The sequence below is a fragment of the Phyllopteryx taeniolatus genome, chromosome 19, assembly GCF_024500385.1.
Source record: "Phyllopteryx taeniolatus isolate TA_2022b chromosome 19, UOR_Ptae_1.2, whole genome shotgun sequence".
In the NCBI taxonomy this organism is placed as follows: Eukaryota; Metazoa; Chordata; class Actinopteri; order Syngnathiformes; family Syngnathidae; genus Phyllopteryx; species Phyllopteryx taeniolatus.
The window spans coordinates 1,193,168-1,212,298 of NC_084520.1; the positions used below are offsets into that span (position 1 = coordinate 1,193,168).

Consider the following 19,131-nt stretch of genomic DNA (forward strand, 5'->3'; position numbering starts at 1 on the left):
AAGTAAGTGCCTATGGGCGGGTTGGTGTGCGAGCAGGAATCCATCATTAGTAAGCCCCCAAAGAGTCGCCTGCAGTTTGGACGTTCTGGCACGAGTTTGATGTGTCCTGATAACGCTGAAGAAATTAGTCAGAAAAACAATTATTCAGTCCTGAGGTGATCTAGTGTCCCCCAGAACTGGACTGCTCTTTAGATACCAAATGGATTTTTAAACAATCTGGGATAATCGTTGTTTTGGAAATTAAATCAGGAAACAATCTTGTCTTTTGTAGTTTTAATATCTTTACAAAGAGAGAGACAGTCAAGAGAGGTTACAAGTTGCTGTGTGTCTCGGCCCGTCTGAGACACAAATGCCAAAGCAATGCCCAGTTAAACTGAAAAAAATGGGAGAGTGTTACAGGGTCAATTGGGTCCACACGCGTTTACTGGACAAACAATGAGTCAATCATGGACAAGAAGAGCGACACAAAAAAACGAGAGCTATACGGCGAGTTACGAAAGTGCGCATTTGTGTATGAGGTGTGCGCTCGTCAGTTCAGACAACAAGTGATTGGTCGTTGCTTGGCTTTTATGACCTATCTTCTGCTTGTAGCTAGAAGTGTATACTAACAGTGAATCATTAGACTATTCAGCCATGTCGGACTTATGCAGCAAGCAGCTTCCTTCCGGTCGCGGTCAGTATTCAGCTTTATCAGGCCGGGCTTTCCAACCACCCGTTGCAGAAGGTGAAGGAGGACGAGGAGTTGGGATCACAGGAGGCACCGGAACCGTCCTGCAGTGGGACATGTGAACCCACGGAGCTCTTTCAGCAACATCAACTGCAGTGTGGGTCACAAGCAGGACTTGAAAAGGCCCCAGCCAGCTCTAATGTCTCCATGTTTTCCGCCAGAAGTTCTTGATCAGCACAAACTCGCCGGGTTAGATGACATGCAGAGGTCCGTCAGCCAGCCTTAGGAGTGCTGATTGGACTTGTTTCCTGAAATTGATTAGTCGATAATGTGCAATACCCGAACAATTCGTGTGTCCATCGGCAGACCTGGCTTCGGTAGACCCGAATGGATCCGGTCCATTGGAGTGCCTGCAAAGACAATCTCAAAATGGGATAGGGAGCACACGCATCCTCAAATATACTTGACTTAAATTAATTGACTTGCCGTAAAATTCTGAGAATAATTTGAGTAGTCTGGCAATCGAAGGACTTCCTTCCATTGGATAAAATCCGCCTCAGCATTTTTTGTGCAAAGGATGCCAATGACATGGCCAGTTGTGCATAATTTATGGATCCAGGATCTGCAATAATTTGTCATGCCCAAATGTAACATCTGTAAATAATAATTAAGACCTTCAGTGGTAAGTTGTCACATCATATTTTCCCGTAGTAAAAGAGTAAGTTGCACATATAGCTATAGAAAGAGAACGCTACAAAGTGTGAGTTTCTCATTGCTTTGGTCAAAGCGGCAAGTCTCTTCAAGTCAATGGGTTCAACTTCAAGTCAAGTCACGAGTCATTGCTGTTCTAGTCCAAGTAAAGTTGCAAGTCTTTCAACATATTGTCAAGTGGAGTCTAAAGTCATCAAATTCATGACTCAAGTCTGACACGAGTCCAAGTCATGTGACTCGAGTCCACACGTCTGCAAAGAAGTTCACCGAGGAAACGTCCTTGCCTTCTGCCATCTACGCGTCAGGCGGCTGTGACTTGTCCAAAATGTAGGCGGGCCAAAATCTGACTGAAAATCAAATATTTTAGTTCGACACTACTGTGACGTTTGAGGCCTCGTTCTCAGTGATCACAAGATTTTCGCCAGGGTTGAACAAAGTGGTTGCAATTAGCGTGCTTGCGATAAATTAGTTTCAAAAAACAAAAAAATCAGCTAACTACCATTTACCTCACTCATACATCATGTTATATGTACATTGCACATCTAATAGTGTCTTAAAAATCACTTACAGACGCTCCTCTGTCATTTTCGGCAAAGTTTATCAGTGGCCCATCTGCAATAAATGTCCTCGTGAAACACTGTTTCCGGCAGAACTCTTTTTCTGGTCCCGGCGGAGCTTCGAGGCGGAAATTCTGCGTCGACCTATTTTATTTCATTATTTTTTTTTTTTTCCAGCCCCATTGTCTTCTGAAAGGAATCTGAGCAGGTAAACGGCTTCTCTCCATGTATGTGTTCGTGTGTTTTTTAGCTTCCCTTGACGGAGAATCTTTGAACACAAACTGAGTAAGCAAATGTTTTCACTCCAGTGTGTGTTCTTTTGTGTACAGTGGAACCGAAATCTAGAAACCTAATTGTTTCTTGAACAGGATTTGTAAACTGAACATAATTTCCTTGGAACTCTCCCATTGATGCCATTTTTGCCCATTCGCTTCCTTATTGTGTCATGAACAGTGACCCTAACTGAGGCAAGAGAGGCCTGTAGTTCTTCAGAAGTTGTCCTGAGTTTGTTTGTGTCCTTCTGGATGAGTCTGTTCTCTTGGGGTAATCGTTGTTGGCAGTCCACTCCGAGGAATTTTCACCACTGTTCCATGTGTTCTTCATGTGGGGATAATGGTTCTCCCTATGGTTCGCTGGAATCCTAACGCTTTAGAAATAGCTTTTGTAACCCTATTACTATTACTTTTTCACAGGGCCAGGTGACTAAGAATAGTTTTTTTCCCTTAATAAATGAAATCACCATTTAAAAACCGCATTTTCACCTCACTTGGGTTACATTTGTCAGATATTTAAAAATAAGATTTTGAGAAGGAGGGCAATACTTTACACCCTGAACTGGTCGCCAGCCAATCACAGGGCATATATAAACAAACTACCATTCGCACTCACATTCACACCTACGTGCAATTTAGAGTCTACAATCAACCTACTGTGCATGTTTTTGGGGTGTGGGAGGAAATCAGAGGCTAAGTAACCTCGAAGAAAGAGGATTCACTTTTAGCAAACACTACAGTCGGTGCTGGCAACTGATAGCGTGTTGATAGGTCATTGAGGAGCAGAAGATAGGTCAGAAAAGCTGAGCAACGACCAATCATCTGTCTGAACTGTGTATCGATGCTCCCAATTTGACAGTTGACCCGATACGATCGCCAACTGCTCCTGCTAATTGCACGTCCTACAGCACGAATGTTTACTTTTCTCGACGCCCTTCAAACCGTCTTGGCTGAAACAGGTTCCCCAAAATGTGGATGGTTTTAAACCCACTAACGATTCGGGCATGGTGCCTTTGTTTGGCCCAGTTCACATTCGTCCCGGAGTGAAATTCCGCTGTTTTGCAGTGAGCAAAACTCTATTTGGCCAGTGTGTGTATGTTGGGAAGGTACCAAAATCTTATTGCCAATCTATATCTGTACCATGCACGTCCTTTTGTTTTTCCCTATATGTCAGCACTACACTCGTTCCCGATTGGTCAGGTCGGTGAGCTCCTATTGCTTTGACAGACCACTCATGCGTTATCTCTGCCACACCCCCGTTCCCGTCGTCATAGACAAGCCCTCTTTAAGGAACACGATCGCGAGCTGCTATCATGATTTGGGTTTTGATCATTAGTGTTTAGCAATGTGTAGTAACTTTTAGTAGTTTGATTACTTTTTACTGTTTAATTTTTTATGTTTTAATGAATTTTGATCATTAGCATGTAATATGTTGATTAATATAATCAAAAGGGGGAGCTGTGTTGGAAACCTACTTCTATTAGGTTTAGACAACCTTCACATGCTTTATTGAAGACTATTAGCTCTTTGTGCTTAATACTTGTTCCTAGTTATGTAAAACAACCTTCACATGCTTTATTGTTATGTTGTGACGACTAGCTCTGTGTGTGTAATACTTGTTGCAGCTGCACATAGATAATTGTTTTGTTTTCTTTCTCGGTCTCTCTCACTTCGATATAACAAGGGGGGGTTTTAGTTTGGGCTTGAGTAAGGGGTGACAACTCGTAAGACTTGTACTGTTTCCTCTCTTTGCAAAGATTTCATTAAAATGCCAAAATTCAATTCTATTGAACAAGCTGGTCAAAAACTCCACAGCCACCTCTCCTAGATGCTTCCAGACCTCCACAGGAATGTCATCAGGACCAACTGCCTTTCCATTTTTCATCCTCTTTAATGCTTTTCTAACTTCCCCCTTACTGATCATTGCCACTTCCTGGTCCACTACACTTGCCTCTTCTACTCTCCCTTCTCTCTAATTTTTTTCATTCATCAGCTCCTTGAAGTATTCTTTCCATCTATCCAGCACACTACTGGCACCAGTCCACATATTTCCATCTCTATCCTTAATCATCCTAACCTGCTGCACATCCTTCCCATCTCTATCCCTCTGTCTGGCCAGCCTGTATAGATCCTTTTCTCCTTCTTTAGTGTCCAACCTGCCATACATGTCATCATATGCCTCTTGTTTTGCCTTTGCCACCTCTACCTTTGCCCTGTGTCGCATCTCAATGTATTCCTTTCGCCTCTCCTCGGTCCTCTCAGTGTCCCACTTCTTCTTAGCTAACCGTTTTCCTTGTAGGATTTCCTGTACTGTGAGGTTCCACCACCAAGTCTCCTTCTCTCCTTTTCCGCCAGAAGACACACCAAGTACTCTCCTGCCTGTCTGTCTTATCACCTTGGCTGCAGTGGTCCAGTCTTCTGGAAGCTCCTCCCGTCCACCGAGAGCCTGTATCACCTCTTCCCGAAAAGCTGCACAACACTCGTCCTGTCTCAGCTTCCACCACATGGTTCTCTTCTCTGTCTTTGTCTTCCTAATCTTCCTCCCCACCACCAGAGTCATCTTACACACCACCATCCTATGCTGTCTAGCCACACTCTCCTCTACCACTACCTTACAGTTGGTAACCTCCTTCAGATTACATCGTCTGCACAAGATGTCATCCACCTGCGTGCGTCTACCTCCGCTTTTGTAGGTCACCCTATGTTCCTGCCTCTTCTGGAAAAAAGGGTTCACTACAGCCATTTGCATCCTTGTTGCAAAGTCTACCACCATCTGTCCCTCCAAGTTCCTTTCCTGGATGCCGTACTTACCCATCACGTCTTCATCACCCATATTTCCTTCACAAACATGCCCATTACAATCTGCACCAATCACGACTCTCTCTCTGTCTGGGACGCTCAGAACTATTTCGTCGAGCTCCTTCCAGAATTTCTCTTTCACCTCTAGGTCACATCCTACCTGTGGGGCATAGCCACTAATCACATTACACACAACACCCTCAATTTCAAGTTTCAGCCTCATCACTCGATCTGAAACTCTTTTCACCTCCAAGACATTCTTAGCCAACTCTTCTTTTAAAATAACCCGACTCCATTTCTCTTCCGATCTACACCATGGTAAAATAATTTCAACGCTGCCCCTAAACTTCTAGCCTTACTGCCTTTCCACCTGGTCTCCTGGACACACAATATATCAACCTTTCTCCTAATCATCATGTCAACCAACTCCAGAGATTTTCCTGTCCTGTCCTATATTGCAAAATTGACCACCTGGGGCTGAGTTAGTCTCAGTTTGAAGAGTTGAATTTTATTCACCATCACGTATACACTTTTCCATCTTACCACCAAGAGTCAAAGGTTTTTCACGGTCCATCTAATCAATGATTCACTAATTTGATAAGCACATCACAAAAACATTTGGAGAAAGTAGATACATTGCTTTAATTGTTTTAGCGCGAGTGCTTATTCTCGACACTTGTCCACCCCATCACGTTTTCCACATTTTGCTATGTTACAAACTAATTCTAAAGCTGATTTGAGTATAGTTTTCTTTAAAAAAAATCTACATGAAATATCCCATAATGACAAAGTCAACATATTTTCAGACATTTGTGTAAATTTATCAAAAAATGTAAACATTCAAACATAATAGGTACGTAAGTATTCACACCCTTTGCTATGACACTCAAACTTAAGCTCAGGTGCATCTGATTTCCACTGATCATCCTTGAGATGCTTCTACAGTTTGAATGGAGTCCACCTGTGGTGAATTCAGTTGATTGAATATCATTTGGAATGGCACACACCTGTCTATATAAGGTCTCATAGTAGACGGTGCTTATCAGAGCAGAAACCAAGCAATGAAGTCTAAGAAATTGTCTGCAGACCTCTGAGACCGGATGGTGCCACGACACAAATCTGGGGAAGGATACAAAAGAATTTCAGCAGCATTGAAGGTCCCGAAAAAAGTGTGGTCTCGATTATTCGGAAATGGAAGAAGATTGGAGCCACCAGGACCCTTCCTAGATCTGGCAGTCCGACCAAGCTGAGTAACCGGGGAAGAAAGGGCCTTGGTGAGAGAGGTGAACAAGAACCCAATGGTCACTAAGGGGGAGCGCCAGAGTTCCCTTGCAAAGATAGGAGAACCATCCAGAAGGTCAACAATAGCTTACGCCCTCCACCAATCGGGCCTTTATGGTAGACTGGCCAGACGGAAACCACTTCTCACTAAAAGGCACATGGCAGCCCGCTTGGAGTTTGCCAAAAGGCACCTTAAGGATTCTCAGACCCGCAGAAACAAAATTCTGTGGTCTGATGAAACCAAAATAGAACTTTTTGGCCCGAATTGCAAGTGTCATATCTGGAGAAGAAGAGGCACTGCTCATCACCTGGCTAACACCATCCCTACTGTGAATTATGGTGGTGGCAGCATTATGCTGTGGGGCTACTTTTCTGCTGCAGGAACTGGGCAACTAGTCCGCATAGAGGGTAAAATGACAGCTGCCGAAGAGAGAAATTCTTCAAGAGAACTGGCTCCAGAGTCCTCTGGAAATTGCCCCAAAACAGGTGTGCCAAACTCGTAGAGACATACCCAAGAAGACATGAGGCTGTGATTTGCTGCCAAAGGTGCTTCAACAATATATTAAGCCAACGGTGTGAATACTTATGTACGTACCTGTTATGTTTAAAAGTCTACCTTTTTTTTTTATAAATGTACACAAATGTCTGAAAATGTTTTGACTTTGTCATTATGGGATATTTTATGGAGATTTTTCTGAAAGAAAACTATACTCACACAAACTGAGCAGGAAAAAGGTTTCTCTCCAGTATGCGTTCTTGTGCGTTTTTAAATGTTCCTTTTGAGAGAATCTTTGAGCGCAAACTGAGCAGGCAAAAGGTTTCTCACCAGTGTGGGTTCTCATGTGTTCTTTCAAGCCGCTCCTGTAGGCTAAAGTTTTCCCACACTGAGAACATTTCCAGCGCGTCTTGTCAGTGTGACCTCCCTTCTGCCCTTCAGACTGTTGATCATCCTCATCATCATAGAGTGTGACATCATGTCGTCACTATCTGATAGTGGAGCTCAGAGGCCGTCTGCTTGTTATCCTCCCCAGTGACCGCCATGACCCTCTGTTTTCATGTGTTGACTTGAGCCGCTGCTGCTTCGAGGCTCTGCCCCTCTTTTCTCCTCACTTTTGACTTTCATCTTCACTCTTCAAAGGGACACTAGTTGATGGTCACTAGCTGATAGCCTCCTCCTCCTCTTCCTGCTTGATGTATGAGAGCTTTTCCTCCTCCCTCTTGATGTGAAGGTGCTCTGACTCCTCTTTAATGGAAGGAGGCTCTTCTTCTTTATTGTGAGGGTGATCTGTTTCCTCCTCTTTAATGTGAGGGAACTCCTGCTCCTTCTCTTCTTCTTTAATGAGGGGGGACTCTTCATCCTCCACTTCCTCTTGAATCGGAAGGGACTCTGTCTCCTGGTGCCCAGGACGAAGATATTTTTCAAAAGACAAATACAGTACATGTTTTAGTGAAGTGAATTCTCATGTTGTGCCCTTGATGTTGTCTATTTCTGTTTATATTGCAGAAGGGCTGTATGATATTGAAAAAATTACATTGTGATTTATTTGTTTTTTTTTTAAACACGACAGCATACAGTGGGTAAGTATTCAAGTAATCAAGTCCAATCAGTATAATTAAACACTGCTGGACTCCAATGAAGGTGTTGAACCATCTCAAGGATGGTCAGAAGAAATGGAAAGCACCCGACTTAAATATGAGTGTCACAGCAAAGGGTCTGAATACTTATAGCTGTGTGATATTTCAGTTCTTCTTTTTCTAATAACTATGCAAAAATGTCAACAATTCCATTTTTTTCCCATCAATATGGGGTACTGTGTGTATATTAATGAAGAAAAAATGAACTTAAATGATTTTAGCAAATGGCTGCAATACAACAAAGAGTAAGGGGGGGTCTTAATACTTCCCGTACCCACTGTATATTGTAATATGAACAAAAATACAGAGAAAATGTAAAACATAAGCGTGTGAAAACCAACCCACATTTCTCTTTTTTTCCCGTCTGACTTATTATTTAGGCAGTTTATAATAGCTTGAGTAGAAAATAAACCATGCTCAATAGAGCACAGAGGTACTACAATGAGGTCTACCTGCATTTTTAGCACCCGACCGATTAATCTGCTGCCCGATTTACTCAGCCAATATTATCCCTGAACAATTAGCACTGATGAACATTTCATGCCCGACAACATTTGATTTCAACAATGTAAAAGAAGCAAGGACTCGGAATTCACTTGTTGACCAGTGTATTTAATGAATCACTGATATTTGTGAGGACTCCGATAAATTGACGAAGGCGATCATTGCCCTTACAATCTCGTGACTCCAGCACAGCACAACCCTCTGCATTTATCCGGGCTTGGGACCGGCCTTCAGTTTGCATTGGCTTGAGCCCCCCATAGGGCTGCATTGATCAGAGGAACTGGACAGCACCCGACTTAAATATATGAGTGTAACAGCAAAGGGTCTGAATACTTATGGATGTGTGATATTTCAGTTATTCCCTTTGAATAACTCTGCAAAAATTTCAACAATTCCGTTTTTTTGTGTGTGTATATATGGGGTGCTGTCTGTGAATTAATGAGGGAAAAAAATGAACTTAAACTATTTTAGCAAATGGCTGCAATATAACAAAGAGTGAAAAATTGAAGGGGGTCTGAATACTTTCCGTACCCACCCGGGGGACGAGCCAGGACACGCTGGAGAGACTACATCCTTCTGCTGGCCTGGTAACGCCTCGGGATCCCCCCCGGAAGAGCTGGATGAAGTGGCTGGGGAGAGGGAAGTCTGGGCATCCCTGCTAAAGCTACTGCCCCCGTGACCCGACCTCGGATAAGCGGTAGAAAATGGATGGATGGATGGACCTACATACAGTGCCCGAATGACACTCCCCCCCCCCCCCCCCAAAAAAAAAAAGAATAATAAGAACAGGAATATTGTTTAAATGAGAAAGTATTTCCTTAACAAGTGAGAGTAAGAAGTGAGCAAACCTTACTCGAGGCTGCGTCTTGAAACAGCGTCCAGATGTCGCTTGTTCTCTCTTCTGGTCCACAAAGTTCCTCCTCGTATTGCGCTGTCCTCCTTGCACACAATTTCACGCGACGATCACAGTACTTTACGCTTACACGTGATCTCCGCTCGGCGATGCGTTGATCATAAATGTGACCGTTTGTTAGCAACCTAAGCTAAACTAAGCTAGGTAGGCCGAGCGGCTTCAACGTGCACCGAGATCAGTTCAAGCGGACACGAAGATTCAATTAATGATAATTTAGTCAAATAAAATGGTGATGGACATGTTCAATGCAAATTTAGATGATCCTAAAGATTTAAGCGCATGTTGTAGTTTCGTAAAGAAAACAGAAAACGCATGCGGAGGTAAATGTGCAGCGGACCGTGTACGGCAAGGCTACTGGGACAAACTTTATTTCATGCGCAGAAATTACGTTATTACATTACATAAACAAAGGAAGTTTTAGCGTGTTTGTGTTTTAATATCAAATTTTTTTTCTTTATTTTTTTGCTTGCTGAGGCACTGATGTTCTTGTATTCATAGTGTGTGTATATAGTCGTGTATGTCAATTCACGCATTCGTTAAACAAAGTTTGTCCCAGTGGAATGGCCGTACATGGTCCGTTGCAGATCTACCTCCGCACACGTCTTCTGTTTTTCACGAAACTAACACGCTGTTCACTAAATCTTCCTGAAATAGTACATACTGAACGGACTGAAGACTCAACGCAGTACGTCCATCGCTACTTGACTGGACTAAAACATCATTGATTAAATCTTCGTCATTGGTTGCACTCGTCTCGATGCACGTTGAAGCTACTCGGCCTAGCTTAGCTTAGTTTCGCTTGCTAACAAAGAGACGCGTTTATGAGCAACACATCGCCAAGCAGAGATCAAGTGTGAGCGCAAAGTGTTGTGATCGTCGCGTGAAAATGTGTGCAAGAAGTAGAGCAAAGTACGAGGAGGAACTTTGGGGACCAAAAGAGGAGAAAGAGACACAACGCCAACTACTCGACGCTGTTTGCAAGCAGCCAAGCGTTGGGTTACGCACAGCAGGTCCGTTCACTTCTTCACTTGTTTCGGAAATAGTTTTCATTCTTAATTCCTGAGTGACATGTCATATAACATTGTTAATATTGAATAATGTGTACTATATGGCAATGTTTTTTTTTTGTCATTAACATTCCAAGACTCCGGCTGCAAGTTGCCTGAATGCAGTACACACTTTCACATTTAAAGGGGATCATTTACACCAAATACATTCTTATGTGTGTGTGGATCTCTGTCCAAAAAGGTCCAATGACCTTGCATCAGACAACACATTTCCTTCTTTCCCCCCATTTAACTTTAATATAATCTGTGTTTTCAAACTTGGATAATCTTTTTCCCTTGTATAATTTGGAAATATTTGTATTGCATGCCATTGAGTCAAGTAGTCGTATAAGTTCCTGTAGTATTCCCGGTCCTCGTCTGTTTGTACTATCTTTCATATTTTGGTTGAAGTAATGCCTAACCTGGTGGCACGGTGACAGACTGGTTAGCACATTTGCCACACACTTCTGAGGACCCAGGTTCAAAACGTGGCCTCGCCTGTGTGTCTGTGTCATCTGCACACCGCCTCAAAATCCTGAATGAATCTCCCCATCTACACATTTTAGCTGCTTTTTGCCAAGTTTTAAAAAAGTTTGTCAGCATTTCAGAAGTTTTGATCTGAAAGGGTTGCTGCAGTGGCCGAAACAGGTCACAACTATTGCAACACAACGACATGAACCCACAACGGAACACAACACATTAAAACTGCAACACAGCAACATGAAGGTAGAACGGAAGTGAGCGCGGATACCCTTTATTGTATCATTCGTATGGGTTCTTGGGGACCGACAGATCAACTGGCTTCCCTTTATCTTTAATAAGGAACAATCTGTTAAAAGATTATCCTAATCTAAAATTAAAATTGGGATTAGAACTACTGTAATTTCTCGTGTATAATGCGCATTTTATACCCCCCAAAATTGTCAAAAGTCAATAGTGCGCATTATACATAGGTATAGGGGCAAATGGAAAAAAACCTTCACATTTTATAAATGTATGCCGCAATCTAGTGGTTATAAAAAAACTGTAGACTTTCATTCCAAAATGCCACCGCCACCTAATGGTTATAAGTGTAGCCTACACTTTCATTCCAATATGACATGGGTACGTACGACTGCATATATGTGCAGTTATGCTCATAAGTTTACATACCCTGGCATAATTTGTGAAATATTGTTGTTGTTTTTTTAATATGACTGATGAATGAACAACAACCATCATTCATTTGTTTATGGTTATGTTTTGTTTAATAATAATGTTTTTCTGAAATGCTTGACCTTTTAATTTGAATCCCATTAAAAAATTTTTTTATTGTGTTTTGCCTGGTCCTTCATGTTTTCTTTCAAGAATTGCGCCCATCTTACAAATTCTGCCTGGGTGATCAAACATGTGAGCACAACTGTGTGTTTTCTAATTTACTAAATAAAAGTAGGGCTGGCGGCACGGTGCCCGACTGGTTAGAGCCTCAGCCTCACAGTTCTGAGGAGCAGGGTTCAATCCCCGGTCCCGCCTGTGTGGAGTTTGCATGTTCTCCCCGTGCCTGCGTGGGTTTTCTCCGGGCACTCCGGTTTCCTCCCACATCCCAAAAACATGCAGAAATTGGAGACTCTAAATTGCCCGTAGGTGTGAATGTGAGTGCGAATGGTTGTTTGTTTGTATGTGCCCTGCGATTGGCTGGCAACCAGTTCACGGTGTACCCCGACTCCTGCCCGATGACAGCTGGGATAGGCTCCAGCACGCCCGCGACCCGCGTGAGGAGAAGCGGCTCAGAAAATGGATGGATGGAAAAGTAGGGGTGTGAATTTCAAAATAAGAGCCAGTAAATAAAAAAAAAAAGGATTACGTGTTAAAATAAAGTGCTTAACTTCAGAATAATTCTTTGTAAAAACTAACAAAATACAGATAATACTTTGTGTTTTGATCATATGGGTAGAAGCACAATCATGCATTGTAAAAATGCACTATACATGGGTAGAAGGCTTTTCCGGAATTTTGAGGTCAACTTGGGGTGCGTATTATACATGGGTGCGCATTATACACCTCACTCTTGCCATATAACAAAAACCTAAAGAAACACATTTAAAAATCTTAAATGATAGACCTCTATATTCTTGCAATGACTTTGATCAATAAAGTTGAGGGGGAAAAGTGACTGGGACGGTGTGATGTTTGACATCAATAACTCGACAGACACAGTTAGCGGTTAACAGCGGCTTTTAGTGAAGGTTTGCAGACATGGCCGGCCGCTAACTGACTGCCTGAAAAGAAGGCCTATCTATTCCTGTGAATATTGGCACGTATTCCATAGTTCTGGACTTACCAATGATGTCTGTAGAAAAATATCCCCCCAAAACAGTCTCAGTAGTAGTGGTGTAACGATTCATTAATTACATTGACGTATCGATTTATATTCCTATGATCCAACTGGATCGATCTGTGCTCTGCAAGCTAGCCTTCCCGACGTAACTATATCTATTGACATTTTTTAAAAGGTAATCAATCAATTGTATCAATACTGGGAAATAACACACTGGATTTAAGCACAGCAGGCTTTATATAGCGGTGTGTTATGTGCATTTCCAAGAAAAACGCTTGTACTTCATTTTACTTCGCTTGATTTTTTTAGTTAGCACACGGCAGTTAAGGCTATTTTCTTGTTCGTCTCTTTCCTTTTTCGTTTCCTTTTCTATACCCCACATCGAGTCACGCTTTTCTGTGATGCCCTTAGTGGTTGGGTGAGACGCCACAATATACGTGTGTGTTGTTATTAAGCACTTTTATTAATGTTTAAGATGTCCGTCTGTCTGGTGGATGGCAGATGAAAAGGAGGCTAGCGAGAAATTATCATTAAGGATGCACGTGTGTGACTTGCGGCAAATCGCTGTGCACTTTGAAGACTTCCAAGATGGTTAGCTTAGGTTGCTAGCCGCTAACAACGATAGCAGAGTACCAGAAGGGGAAGAACCAGCAACTTTGTCAACTACGGCACGCTGTTTCGGCTCACGTTTGTCCTAAAGAGAGCAGGTTTCTTCATTTATTTAGGTCACCATGTATTATTAGCACTATTCCTAAAAGACTTTCCTTGTGAAAACCTCACAGTGCTTCATTTCTAGCCATTTCCAACAGGGATTCTCAAACTTTGGGTCAAGCTAGGGACACCTTACAGTGGAGACATTGTTCCAAGGACCCCCTCAGAATTCTAACACCTATTACACATCTATTTTTTTGGGAAAAAATGGCCCAACAAGTCAAATCATAGCTGAAATAATGTAAATAACAATAAATTGCTGTTTCCCCCCCTTTTTTTAAATTTATTACAAAGCAATACAATCAATGAATCAACTTTTATTAAGCAGACTCATAGTCCATTAGAAAACACAACAAGACATAAAAGGAAAGCACATCAGGAAAATCTTTATATTTAACGACCATAATTAGTTTTTATCCAATTCCCTTACAATAAACAAGAATCTAAGAAATCTTAGTGCACTGTCCAGTATCCAGGTATTTCTTTCAAAGTCACACTAATTAGATGAATTATTGGCTAAAAAGTTACTGAATCGATTTCCACCCACTTAATCGTGTCGGATCGTGTCGTTCTAAATGAACTAATATCGTCCTTGAATCGAATCGGCAACTACGAATCGTGATACGAATCTAGTTGTTGCTAAAACTTGTTTTATGATGAAATATTTGATTTTCAGCCAGATTTTGGCCCGCCTACATTTTGGACACGTCACCCTGTCACAGCCTCTCACCTAACGAGCAGCAGCCAATGACATTTCCTCATTGAACTACTACGTATTTTTCAGTGTAATTTTTGTCGATATTGAAAGTCTGGATTTTCTTTTCTTTCTCTTTATTTTTAGACAATTACAAGTGAAAATAGTGATCGTGAACACTGACCGAGGGCACTCTCGGCTTGTGTGCCTGTATCTGCTACTCCTATTACTCCGGTACCACTGAAAATTTTAAATGTAAACAGGAACTTATAAAGACAACTGAGAAAGACTGAACACAAATACCCCCAAAAAGAAAATCATATTCTGCAGATTACAAGATGCAAGTTGTGAAATGTACAGCTGAAAATGGTCATCGAGCAGCAGAAAGAAAGTTTGAAGTGCGTGATAAACTTGTGAGGGACTGGTGAAAAACGGAGGATACTCTAACTGCAATGAAGAAAACAAGTTCACAAATGTGTGCTTGAACAACGTGCTGCCGGGAGAGGCCTGTCAACGTTGCGGTTATGTCTCCACGCCCAGGTAGTTGCCAAGGTGATGAATATAAATTACTTTGAGGACCTTCTTGGTGTTACCGCTCCATGCAACGCAACCTCTTCTCCATCAGAGCACGGACAACGATGTCCCAAAAACTGCCAGCAGACCTCCAAGCCAAGGTTGACAGTTACCACGAGTTTCTTAAAAAGCAAGTGATTGAGCACAAAGTGACACAGGATCTTATTATTAACACGGACGAGGTCCCCCTCATGTTTGACATCCCTTTTTGCCAAAGTGTCGCAGAGAAAGGGCAAACGAGTGTCAATATAGTGACAACTGGTCATGAGAAATCACACTTCACAGTGGTGCTGGCATGTTGCGGAGATGGATCAAAATTGCCACCGACGGTCATTTTTAAACGGAAAACCATGAAATCCAATCCCCCTCAGTTGTCGTGGCCGTGAATGAGAAAGGGTGGATGGATCAAGAAATTATTAACTTTTGGCTTACAAAGTGCTACATGAAGTGTCTGGATGGCTTCTTTAGAAAACGGAAAGCCCTGCTTATGATGGACATTATGCGAGCGCGCATCACACCAGAGTTAAAAAAATAAAGGTTTTCATCTCAATCCCTGCCATCAATCCCTGGAGGTTTAACCAAAGTACTCCAGCCACTTGACATCTCGGTGAACCGGAGCTTTAAGGCAATGTTGCGTCACCTGTGGGAGCAGTGGATGATGGATGGAGAACACAGTTACACGGCAACCGGGAGGGTGCGCCATGCAACTTTTCTGGAACTATTTGGATCAACAAAGCATTCAGTGACAACCGAAACCATCCTGTCGAGATTTAGAAAGGCCGGAATAATTCTCTGGAACTGATGCTTGATGCTGATGCTGTCTTGACTACAGTAACACAGAAGAGGAAGCGGCTCCCTGTCTACCCCTGGAGTTGGCGGCGTTGCTTAGAAATGACACAGAGGATGAAGAATTCAATGGATTTGCTGATTTGGAGTGAGATCGAGAAAACTTATGTTGTTTGTTATAGTTATTTGAATAACTGTTAATATGTTACATTACCATACCAGACACCTATTCAGCCTCTTGTTGTCTATTCTATTGTTATTATTATAACTTGCCCTTTCAAGATCAAATGTCTGTTCTTGGTCTCTGGTTTTAAGAAATCAAATTTCCCCCCAAAAATGCGATTTATTAGTCCAGTGTGACTTGTATGTTTTTTTTCTTCTTGATTATGCGGTTTTTTTTTTTGCTGGTGAAACTTATACTCCGGAGCGACTTATAGTCCGGAAAATACGGTAGTTCTAAAATGAAATTCAGATTCGGTATAAGAAGCAACACAACAATAACAATCGAAGTACAATGTGTTTGCAATCATGTCTGTATGGGTTGGTATAGAATGTTTAAATATGTGCATGGGTTAGTTTCGGTGTGCAATATTACTGTTCAAACAAAAAATATTTTTGGCTGGACAGAAAAAGATCGCATGTTTACTTGTGGTAGTCCTAGATGTCCAAAAATAGGGCTTGAAAGGCTTGGTAAACCCCTAGTAATTTGTGCCCGCCTTTTCGTCCTTAGCGGAAGATGTATGCATGTGAATGGTTAAGGCAATCCCTGTTGATATCCTAGAGACCCCCACCACCACCACCCCACCCCAGTCCCATGTTGACGTAAGAGTTAATTCACAAATGTAGTCCTTTAAAGGTCAAACATTAAGCTCGGCAGTTTCTCTAAACAGGGAATGGAACGAAGTCAATATTACAAGACACCAACTGTGTCTTGGTCATTCCGCTCGGTTGCAGGTTAGATTGTTACCATGCTGATCAGTCTTTTGGTGCGCTGATAGGGAGACCAGACCGTCACGCTACAAATGTATCTTAACTTGTTCTTTTACTAGTTTGGCTTGCCTAATAATCTTACATCTAAATAAACATAAAGTGTCATACACAGCCTCAAAGACAACAGACTTGACCTTATCAAACCACGTGTTTCTCTTCTTGTGTCTTGCAGACATCAGGAAAACATACCTTCGTCCTGAGCGTCTGGAGCCGGAGACCACTCACATTAAAGAAGAGGAAGAGCCAGAGCATCTTTACATTAAAGAGGAGGAGGAAGAACCCCCTCAGATTAAACCGGAGGAGTCCGAGCATCCTCACATCAAAGCGGAAGTGGAGGACAAAGAGGTCCCCTATATCAAAGAGGAAGAGGAGGAGGATGATATCACCAAGTTGCCATTGACTGGGGACACCCCTTTAAACAGTAAAAATGAAGGTCAAAGGGAGGAGAGCATAGGAGTGAAGCCTCCAAGCAGTAGCAGCTCAGGTCAACACATGACAACAGAAAGTGATGGGGGAGACCACTGTGGAGGATCACAAGCCGACGGCCTCATAGCGCCACTGTCGGATAGTGACGACATGACGTCACACTCTCCTCACACTGATGATGATGATGAAGAGCAGTGTGGCGGTCATAAGGCCGATCACACTGACAAGAAACGCTGGCAATGTTCTCAGTGTGGGAAAACCTTTGCTTCTAAGTGGGATTTGAAACGACACAAGAGAATACACACTGGAGAGAAACCTTTTGCCTGCTCTGTTTGTAGTCAAAGATTCACTCAGAAGGTACACTTACAAATACACACAAGGACACACACTGGTGAGAAACCTTTTTCTTGCTCGGTTTGTGGTCAAAGAGTCTCTGTTAAGGGAAGCTTAAGAAAACACATAAGAATCCACACCGGAGAGAAACCTTTTGCCTGCTCTGTTTGTGGTCAAAGATTCTCTGATAAGGGAAACTTAACAAAACACACAAAAAAGCACACCGGAGAGAAACCTTTTGCCTGCTCTGATTGTGGTCAAAGATTCTCTCGAAAGGGACAATTGACAAGACACACAAGAACACACACTGGTGAGAAACATTTTGCCTTTGCAGATTGTGGTCGAAGATTCTCTTGTAAGTATCTGGCTAAGGCACAATGTGCCGGTGAGAAAGAACAGCAGTGATCAAGAAACTTTAAGTGAAAATGTAGATGTTTAATTTCCCCCCAAAATTATGATGGATAGGAAACAACCACTGTGGGACTCCACGAAGCATGCTCTAACACCGCGAGAGACAGCGAGATTTCCCAGAAGAAACTTGGCGGCAATGCTGCAAAAACTAGATTAGCAACCTCGAGACTTAATTTCCTCCACATCCACTTTTGTTTCCTCTTTTTGTGTGGCTGATTACTGTTGATTGCTTTCTTCCAATCCCTGCTGATGCCAAGATATTGTGGAGCCACTCGAAGAACTCATCAATGGATCTTTTGAACCCACTGAAAAGAGGGAAGGCTATAATTCAACCACTAGTACAGATCTATTACCCACCTCACCCGACGACCATATTAAAAGTCCTCTCCTCTATTGACAAGAAGCTATCACTTCTTGATTTATTACACCAGGAGATTAATGAGGTAAAAACCAGGTTGGAGTTCACGCACCAGCAAGTCAAAGAGCTAAAAGAAGACAATGCCGAACATCAGTCAGCCATGAAAGCAATGACAACTGAGGTTGAAGTTCACAAGAAAGAAAACAAAACAAAATCAAAGAAGATTGCTAGACTAACAGTCAAGAAGCGTGCAGGATAACCTCGTTTTTTTCCAGCATTTCTGAGTGTACACCTGATAATCCAGATGCTCAAGTAAAAAACTTAATGTTGACGTCACTGAAAGTCCCAAAGTAGACACTTGCCAACATTACCTTCACACCGAATCCACAGACCAGGAGGACCGGGAGCAGGGAGTCAACCCCATCCAATCATCGCAAAATTCGAACATTTCCAGCAGAAAGTCTTCGTAAAGTCAAAAGGACGGGATCTGAAAAGTACACCGTTCTGGATGAATGACCATTTCCAACGCGAAATTAACGAGCAACGCAAAGTTCTGTACCCTCTAATGAAGAACCACCGGCAACAAGGAAAATGCGCCTCACTGGTTGTGGACAAACTATATGTAGACATCAACTGTTTCTGCGATTCCAAAGTCACCCCTTGGCTCTTCTAATAAATGAGTATTCCTTCCAAGTTTGCTCTAATATTTGGTACATAGTGTCGTGTTGACTTCGGTTTCCATGTTTTGGCTATGCTAAACTCATAGACAATATGTTCAATACCTCATTACATAATAGCTCTAATTACAACCCCATATTACCAGCTACACTGTAAGGAAGTTCCCATTAGATATATTTCTAAGAGTTTCCCGCACACGTATAGATGAAAGTTCACCAGACATTAAGTCTCCCTTTTAAATAAAAATAAGTGCTCCACAGACAGTTTGGGGAGCAACAAACAATCATATGCCAAAGTGCTCCTGTCTCAAATGTTTTCCAAAGAGGTTTAATGTTTGAATCAAAAATTGGAATCATTTATATTTCAATTTCAATTGTTAAACTTGAATAATTGCATTCCCAAAAAAACGGAATTTGAATTACATCAGGAGCCAGCAATTCCACATGTGGAGTCTTAACGCGGACCTGAG

At 42.2% G+C, this 19,131-nt stretch overlaps 2 protein-coding genes across 2 annotated transcripts; one reads left to right on the forward strand and one right to left on the reverse strand.

Annotated features, from left to right (window-relative positions):
- Nucleotides 1-258: 258 nt before the first annotated feature.
- Nucleotides 259-6,987, reverse strand: LOC133469519 (uncharacterized). The gene is made up of 2 exons (XM_061756701.1): nt 1,007-6,987; nt 259-893 (listed from the first exon to the last, which is right to left on the reverse strand). The coding sequence occupies exon 1, from the start codon at nt 5,227-5,229 to the stop codon at nt 4,180-4,182; it is 1,050 nt and encodes a 349-aa protein (XP_061612685.1). The 5' UTR covers nt 5,230-6,987; the 3' UTR covers nt 259-893; nt 1,007-4,179.
- A 2,859-nt stretch (nt 6,988-9,846) lies between these two features.
- LOC133469517 (zinc finger protein 135-like) lies at nt 9,847-18,669 on the forward strand. The gene is made up of 2 exons (XM_061756699.1): nt 9,847-10,349; nt 16,629-18,669. The coding sequence occupies exons 1-2, from the start codon at nt 10,226-10,228 to the stop codon at nt 17,618-17,620; spliced, it is 1,116 nt and encodes a 371-aa protein (XP_061612683.1). The 5' UTR covers nt 9,847-10,225; the 3' UTR covers nt 17,621-18,669.
- The last annotated feature ends 462 nt before the right edge of the window (nt 18,670-19,131 follow it).